The following is an 8,708-nucleotide window of genomic DNA, read 5'->3' as shown; positions in this document are numbered from 1 at the left end:
CAAGAAGTTAGGAAAGGGGCATTTGGAGCATAGATTGGGGAGGAGGGGTCATGTGCGGCACAGACTTTATTTTATATATATTTAGCAGGGAGAGCATTGGTAAGGAGAGGGTCCCAAACTTCACTTATGAAGAAAGACCAACTGCAATAAAAAAACCAACTAAATTAATCTCAAATGGAAAATCAGGAGAATATTATCATTATGTAAAATTGATCAGGTTCCGGAGGTCACACTGGTGTCATTGATAAACCTGAGAAACTCTAGTGAGTTGGGGGAATCTATATCCAAATTTCATTGTCTTTTAATGACTCTGTCCTGAGCTCTGTGTTTTTGCAAATACTCTTTTTCTTTTCTGAAAAACTAATTGTATGTACTTGTTCTTTTAAATATGCTTAATGTTGATTAAGCAGAACATTCAATTTGCTAATCAATCATTTTATAAACGATCCTTCGCTCTAATTGGCTTCCTTCATTTTACCCATTCTGAAAAGTGCTGTAACTATTATTTTCGAATTAGAATTTCACTGACAAACAATGTCTCTCTAGGGTTAAGCAGACTTTGTCTGCAAGCAGTTTTTACATGTAATGTCATGTCTGCATAGCTGTGTCCTGACAACCAGCCATATTTCCAAACATCCATCCCGCTTGTACTAATTGTGGGTCACAGAGTAGGGGAAATAAGACTATGTAATTTTGTCTTCACCAAAAGTGTTCTTCTGCCTTGTCTAATCTATCTATCTATCTATCTATCTATCTATCTATCTATCTATCTATCTATCTATCTATCTATCTATCTATCTGTCACTCCTCTCTTTTCTTCTTCTTCTTAAACTGTATTCTTTCTGTCTTTCTCTTTCACACACTGTATCTTTCTCTCCCCCCGCCTCTCTAGAAACCACAGCCTGCGGTCCTGTCCTTCCTTATTTATTAAAGACTCCACACCCTCCTCTATGTTTCCTGTCTTCTTCAGGTACATTGTTTAAAGGCTACAGCTCTGAAATGCTCCTGGATAAGAAAGGACCGGATCATCCTCAACATTAAGGTGTCAATTTGGCAGCAGACAAGATTGTTTTATGGTAAGGGACAAGCGTGTCACTGAGTTTATCTTTAATGTCGCAAATAAAAAAAAGAAGCTATAACTAGATGAAAAATAACCTAAAACATAAACTCTAAAGATAGCAGTTTCCACTTAGTGGGAGTTACTGAAACTTATTTGGCAGTGTAAAATATTAGTCATCTAGGGCCAGGTTTTCTAATCTGTCCTCCGCTGTAGGATATACATTTGTGCATTCATCGTAATTCGTTTCCATGGAGTGTTAGAAATAGTTTTAATTATTAATGTTATCCTTTGTTTCTTTGTGTATAGTGTAATGGAAATGTAATCAATGTAATGTAGAATGTGGCAATTGTAATTGATATACTACATATGGATTGATCAGGACTACATTAATGTTGCATTTCTTTTAGCCCCTAGTCTTTAATGTTTATAGACCTTTTTTAAGTCTTTACAGCGCATGTCATAAGATTCTGAGTTCCACTTCTTTAAAACTGAGTTCCACTGATTTTTGGTGTTATATATTTTGATCCATGACATTTATATCCAAGTCTCATTTAGATCAATGCTATTTTGTTGCTGTTGTTGTTGCTTTGGTAACTTGCAACTTCTGTCAATCTTCTATTTGGGCTTTAATGTCTTTGTGTTTCACCATTGTCACAAGCAACAACAGCGACAATTTCAAAAGCATCAGAAGCAGCCGGCATCATTTCCTGAATGAGGGTAGGACAAGAGGTGCAATGAGGTTGCTCAACAACTTGAGTGTCAGTGCTCACTGGCTGGCCTGTATTATATATTGAACTCTAATTTGCAGTGAACATTCGGGTTTCTACACTGCTGTGGCTCTTTACTGGAAGCTCATTCTTAAATGTCATAGTTTGCAAAATATCAAGGCAGTATTACATATCTCATAGGTCAACCGATCATTTTATATCAATAAATAAGGAAATAAGTCTTTTGTTTAGTAAACAATGGAAGAGAGAGTATTATTCATTGTCATTTCCAGACAGTAGGATTTGGTAAAATAATTATTAATTATTAATTATTAATTATAATTATTAATTATCAATATTTGAATTAATATTTTCAGATGAACAAACCCTTGTCAGAGTGTCTATTTTGAGTTACATGGTCAGAACTCTTTTACACAATATAGGGCTCATATAAAGCTGGACACATTTGTACTTGTAATGTATGTAGAAAAAAAATCTATTTACCCACATTCTCAAGGTGCATCCAGCTCAAAACCAGTAGCATTTGCACCAGGTGTTTGTCCGGCATAGCAAGTGTGTATACGTATGCCCCACCATAGCATAGGAATAGTGTATGTCTGACATTAAGTGAAATAAAAATATCTACTGTTTTTCCCCTTTAAAGATCCAATGGCAATCTTCTTTTCTGCAGTAGACCAAATAGAAATGTCAATGTCAACTTAATATAATATAGCCACAATGCTAATGAATAAAGTCCTGTCAACTGGATGGGTTAATACACAGTCAGCCAATCAGAAGCGACTATATAGTGCTGATGATGATAATCATCATCATCAGTGCGCATGTTTGCAACAGTCCTCTAACACCTGCAAACAATGCACCTCCTGACAGGCATAAGCTTCCAATGCATTTATGTGAACACGCCCTTACTTTTCTTGGCTTACCCTTGTCCGCTCCACTTCCCACCTCTGTAGGCATAAAGAGATGCAAGTAATCTGTACACAGAAAAACATATAGGAATGTATGTATGCGCATTTGTGGTGCAAAAATATGCATCTTGGGCCTGATTCATTAAGGTACTTAAATTAAGAAGTTTCTTATTTAGGTCTCCTGGACAAAACCATGTTACAATGCAAGGGGTGAAAATTAGTTTTCTGTTTTGCACATAAGTTAAATACTGACTGTTTTTTAATGTAGCACACAAATATCAACTTTAAATTTCAGTGTACAAATAAGCTATCAAGTATTTGTTTACTACATGACAAAACATGTATATTTATTTATGATTGTCTTTTTTCATGAAGATCCCCCAAAAACAGCTGTTTTCTGGGGACAGACTCACATTGGATTATCATTCTCATTTATTAACAGTGCATCGTACTAGATCTCATAGATGTCTATGGGGACTTCTCTATTCCGCAATGTAACTAGTTCCGTAAATCAGAACTTGTTAATGTAGGCTAGCTCAGGCTTGCGTACGATACCGTATGTGTTACTTTTCAGCTCTGCTCATCTTTGCAATGAGGATTGAAATGCATTGTATATAAAATGTGGTGGGTAATACATAGGGGCCATAGTGTGTAATGTGCAAACAATTGTCTGCTGAAATTCTTATCCAAATGTAAACTTACCCTTTTAAATGAAGAATGTCCTAGCAAAAAATATATCTTCTCAATATTGGTCCAACTTCCGTGTTGGACCATTGAAAGAAATATATATAGTGCGCACTTTATGATAGTATTATCAATATGTCATGTATTGTGTACCAAGTCAATGGTGAAATCAACCCGGTGATCTCTTTTTTGATGTGTCTATTTTTTAAATTTTCTCCCTGTGTAAAAGAAAAAGAAAGGAAATATTGTGCACATGTTATGTTGAAATTGAATTTAAAATGTGTATCTATATGCACTCACCTGTAAATGGTGAGACTATAAAAAGAATACTGTGTGAATACACTTACCTTGGGGTGAGTTGCTGAATCCCACAATAACTTGAAAAAGGGTCCATTAAGTTCAGATGGAGAAAATAACATGCATTCTGAAAATGATTAAAGACAGAAAATACAAAAATAGGGCATAAAAATTTACATAGTAAGCTTATACATAAAGACTGAATGTGGGCTCAAACTGCTCAATAAAGTGTAATTAACTGCAGATTCTGGGCTTCATTTAGATTTAGGAGAAAGCCAGTATAAGGGTGTACATTTACACCTGGACAAAAAATGTTACGATGCAAGGGATGCAAATGTCATTTTTTTATCCATCCAGGTTAAACACTGCCTGGCACTGCATATAGCTTCTGCGTTCGTTCAGGAATTGACCGTCTATATATCTATTTTTTTCTTTTCTGTCTCTATTGCATCAGAGTCCACTTTTCCAAAGGAGGGAAATTTGGGGCTTGCAATTCCTCCTGGATGCATATTATGAACCATAGAGTTAAACCATACCCATTCCAAGAGAATCTTGTCACTCCTTTCTTTTGGTATGGTACCAAATATCCAGAATGATTATGGTTATTTATTGCTCTGGAGATCCCTGTTCTATTCTGAAGTGCCTGCGCCGAACTGTATCCGTTGCTACAGTTGATCAATAAGCTCCGAATCGGACTAGGGAATTGGGGAGGGAAGGGGCCTATGCATGTAGTCAATGTACAGTAAGAGAGTGTCAAGGTTGAGCATAGATTGATCCATTTCAAGCTCTGGGCATTTCTCAGGTACATGATTTTCAGCCGTAACACTTCTGATGGGACATTATATATACATATGCATTGTGAACTGTCTTGTGTCTGTCTGCATACGACAAGTGTCATATAGGCAGAGCGTACTTAGACCCATATAGAATTAGAAACGTTTCTTGAGATCCATTTCTTGTTGAATGTGGGAGTACTTGCTTGTATTTTCCGTCTGTTTAGACAAAAACGCAAATTGAGCTCACTTTGTGCTCCTCAATGAATCAGGCCCTTTATGTTTTTTCATTTTCAGTTAGAATATACATAGCAAGTCACAGTTTATTGACAAAACTTACCTTAAACTGGCCATTTCTTTCTTTCTTTTTATCTTTCTTTCTGTCTTTCTTCATTTTAAAAGTATAGCTAACATACAAGTTAATACAGAACATTAAAGAACATTTTGTAACATTTCGTAACATACAAAATTATACAACAAAATAAACAACAAATAGGCAATTCATTGTATATATACTTTCACTAAACATCTGTAAGTTATGCTATTTTTTCTTTGTGCTGCTGACCTTACCATAAGTTTCCTGCCATTTCATGTAATAGATTTTGCAGAGCAGGAAATTAGAAGTGCACAGGAATATTGCTTCTCAACATATAACAAATCAAATTTTTGACATGAAATTTCTGATTTCCCATAGTATTACTTTAATTTTTGTTATTATAGCTTTCCTTTAACTCATGTCAAACATATGGTTTAATAATACTTAATCTAATACTCCATCAGCGCTACATTATCTTTGTCTATATTAACTATTTGATTTATTATGTGCCATTTTATGAACTGACACTGTTTAGTATATATATTATTATTATTATTATTATTATTAATATTTATTTATAAGGCGCTACAAGGCATCCGCAGCGCCGTACAGAGACAAACAAAATCACAATACAATGGGAGACAGCACAGTACAGTAAACACAGCAACTCAGTACGCTCAATGCACAGCTAGAGAGGGCGGGGAAGGGGGAGGGAGGATCCGAAAACGACGGGGTCCAAGAAGGGGGGCGCGGAAGACAGGGAGACCCACAGGGGGGAGGAGGGAGCGAAAGTGGACGTGGGGTGGAGGACCTTTGAGGAGGAGGGCTAAGTAGCTGGAGAGCAGAGTTAGAAGTGGTGGAAACAGGAGGAGAGATGGCCCTGCTCAGAGGAGCGTACAATCTAAGGATTGGTCTATATCCATATTAATTTACTTTGTGATATATGTATGGAGATCTAAACTGATGCATTTGGTCTTTATTATTATTATTATTATTATTAGTGTTATGTAAGCTACAGATGCTATTTTGTAAATACTTATTTTTTTAAATCTATCTCACAGGCAAGATGTCTTCTCCAACAACCACTCTCCTATTGTTTTATACATCATTCATTCCTGCAATTAGCTACAAGCTTCCACTTATGGACGAATCCCATTTGGCTGTTCATACTGATAAATTATTAAACAAACCAAACAGTTCTCCCCTTGACATAAACGACCAGTTGGAATTGGCAATTCCAGACAAATTGGATGAAACATTCCCCATATTTATACGCATGAAAAGAGAAATTGATGATGCCAAGTCAACTATCACATCTCTATCAATACCTGAAATGACCTCAGAATCACCACTGGAAGAAGCCTCTGATACCACTCCACATATACTGGAGGCAAATAGTTCACCGCTCACTGAAGTTCAGACCATGTCTCTCCTTGGTAGCGATGAAACTACGCCTTTAACCGATCTAGACCAGACAACATCCGAGGAGACGCTCAAGGAAGCTGAGACAATACACTTAGATAAATCAGTGACAGAATTAATAAAAACATCAACCATTGACTTTACATTAAGTCCCACCAAATCTGAAGAGTTATCTATTTTTACAAGTAGTAAAGCTAATAAAGTCACCTTAGTTACCCAAGTCCAGTCAACAGATAATCAACCGATAAGCAGCATACAGACTAGCACCAATGATCAATTGTCGGAGGATGTTTCATCTAGTGCTCTTCCAAAATTACCAAATACTACTCCATCAAAATCCACAGTGACCTTAAATGGTCTAACAACTGGACATGGTAGTACCAGTGGATGGATTCCAGTTTCCTCTGGCTCTACACCTGCTATGGTAACACATACGAACCCAACTTCAGAAGATATGATACATACCCAATCTCTAATGAAACAATGCATGCTGACTATCTTAATTCTGGCTGTTGTGTGTACTGTCTTTATTGTCACTACAATTGCACTTGCTGCCAAAATTTCCGCTCTGAAGCAAAGACACAAGCATTACAGAGCCAACTACACAGAAATGAGGTGTATCTCTTCTCTCCTGCCAGACAGTGACCAGCAGAGTAAAGCAAAGCCTAAAAGACTGAAGACGTTTGCTGCCAATGTAGAGGAGAACGATGGTGACAATACCACCCTCAATAGCTTTCTTCCTGAATAGTAGTGTAACAAAACGGTTGGCTAAAAGACATGTTTTCTTCCATCTGCTAGGAATGACCACTGGACAACAGAGAGACTGCAAGTTAGAAGTTGGGTATTTAAATGGGCAGTAAAATGTGCTAAATGTGTATTACTGAATAATGCACAAAACATAGCTGAAGGGTTTAGTATACTTATCTAAATAAATGCATCATGGTCTATTTATCTCCTCTACAGTAGGTTGCCACATTAGGGCTTCTTTAACTAAACTAGCATACAATAACAGAAAGGCTTGCCAACTTTGTGTGCAGAAATGTGGATTGGTTGATTCATACACAGGGGCAGGAGCAGTGATGTCACAGCAGCTCAAATTAATGTAGTCTCTCTGCTGAAGATGTGGAGGAGCTTCAGCTGTCTGTAATTGAGTCTGGGTAAAATATGGATAAAATAAGACTTTTTGGAGCTAACAACTAGCTCAATGTGTAGAGAATGTTTGGTGTGATGATAAGTTCATTCGGGCACACTATAGAGAATGGAGAGGACAAACTATAGTCGGTGCATGTTTGCAATAGCTAGTGTGTATAGAGGTTGAAGTGAACTGTTCTGTATTGTACTACACTAAGATGGTGAATGCTGGTCTGTAATTCATAAGGTTTACCCCATTCCTCACACTGAAATGTCTTTCTGCTTAAAGTTTAATTTGTGTTTGGATGTGTTTACATGTGTACATTGTCATTAAATGGGATGTAAAATCTTGTCATATTTTTCATGAATGGGATCAAATTAATACATCGTAAGAGATTCCACCATAGGCAAACTTATGCTGGGCTTACAAAAAACGATTTTAATGAGGTCTTTTACAGCAAATCTGGCACAAAACTACCACTGGAGACTTTTGTCATATTTAGAAAAATCCTAGTTCTCTCTTTATGTCATTATAATAAATGGTTGAGTTTTTTATTTTTTCATTTTGTAACTTTCATGAAATTCAAGTGTCGAAGCAGATTACCATTAGTAATAATTTATTAAGTGAAGGCTGTAATAGAATAAATTATGGTACAAATATATAAGTTGGATAAAATAAAGCAAAGACCACCTACCTGGCACTAGAACTGTCTGTGGTGTAAAACAATGGCTCAGGACTACAATATGGTGATAAGCAGTAACATAATCTTTATTAAGGTGAAAGTCCCTAGGAACGTTTTATACATGAGAGAGACACCACTTGAAAGCATTAGTGTGTGTTGATGTAATGTCTTTGAATAAATGGACACCAGATGTTTTACAGTATCTAGTACTTTACATAAATCGTACATGTGGCGGTGAATATGGAAACGGGACTGTAGATTACCTCAGTATGCCATGGTATATTTCTGTCATGGGATAACATATCAATGACCACACTAAATAGTATTAGAGTGTGAGGATTTATGGACTGTCTCTTTACCTACTTTATTTTGGGATTAGGTGTTTGTGTGAGCTGCCATATTATAGGCGTCTGGCGGTCTAAGTTGACTCTGACTTCATGCTAGCTGACTGGGCACCCAAATCTCAAGTACTCACAAGAGACCTCGATTGTTATTGCAAGTAGTTCTCGAAATTTCACAGAATGATCTATTCCATAATGTTATGAGTCTGGATTGGTCAGTCGGAAACATCCCTGAATGCATTGGCTTTCACATCACCAAGGACACTCAACCCAGTCACGTTCACCTCTGGCTTGAAATAAAAATCCTGAATGACCTTGGTAACATAAATAAAGAATTATATGTATACTGGCCAGAAGTGTAACAT

The 8,708-nt window shown here is 36.7% G+C and overlaps 1 protein-coding gene across 1 annotated transcript; it reads left to right on the top strand.

Annotated features, from left to right (window-relative positions):
- Nucleotides 1–791: 791 nt before the first annotated feature.
- SELPLG (selectin P ligand) lies at nucleotides 792–8,026 on the top strand. Its single transcript, XM_075214047.1, has 2 exons — nucleotides 792–1,076; nucleotides 5,828–8,026. The coding sequence occupies exon 2, from the start codon at nucleotides 5,833–5,835 to the stop codon at nucleotides 6,934–6,936; it is 1,104 nt and encodes a 367-aa protein (XP_075070148.1). The 5' UTR covers nucleotides 792–1,076; nucleotides 5,828–5,832; the 3' UTR covers nucleotides 6,937–8,026.
- Nucleotides 8,027–8,708: the final 682 nt, after the last annotated feature.

Source organism: Mixophyes fleayi, chromosome 1 (assembly GCF_038048845.1).
Source record: "Mixophyes fleayi isolate aMixFle1 chromosome 1, aMixFle1.hap1, whole genome shotgun sequence".
In the NCBI taxonomy this organism is placed as follows: domain Eukaryota; kingdom Metazoa; phylum Chordata; class Amphibia; order Anura; family Limnodynastidae; genus Mixophyes; species Mixophyes fleayi.
This window is presented reverse-complemented; position numbering and strand designations above follow the sequence as displayed.

Excerpts from the sequence above, each read along its gene's own strand:
- SELPLG (XM_075214047.1), top strand. The coding sequence starts at position 5,833 with ATGTCTTCTCCAACAACCACTCTCCTATTGTTTTATACATCATTCATT.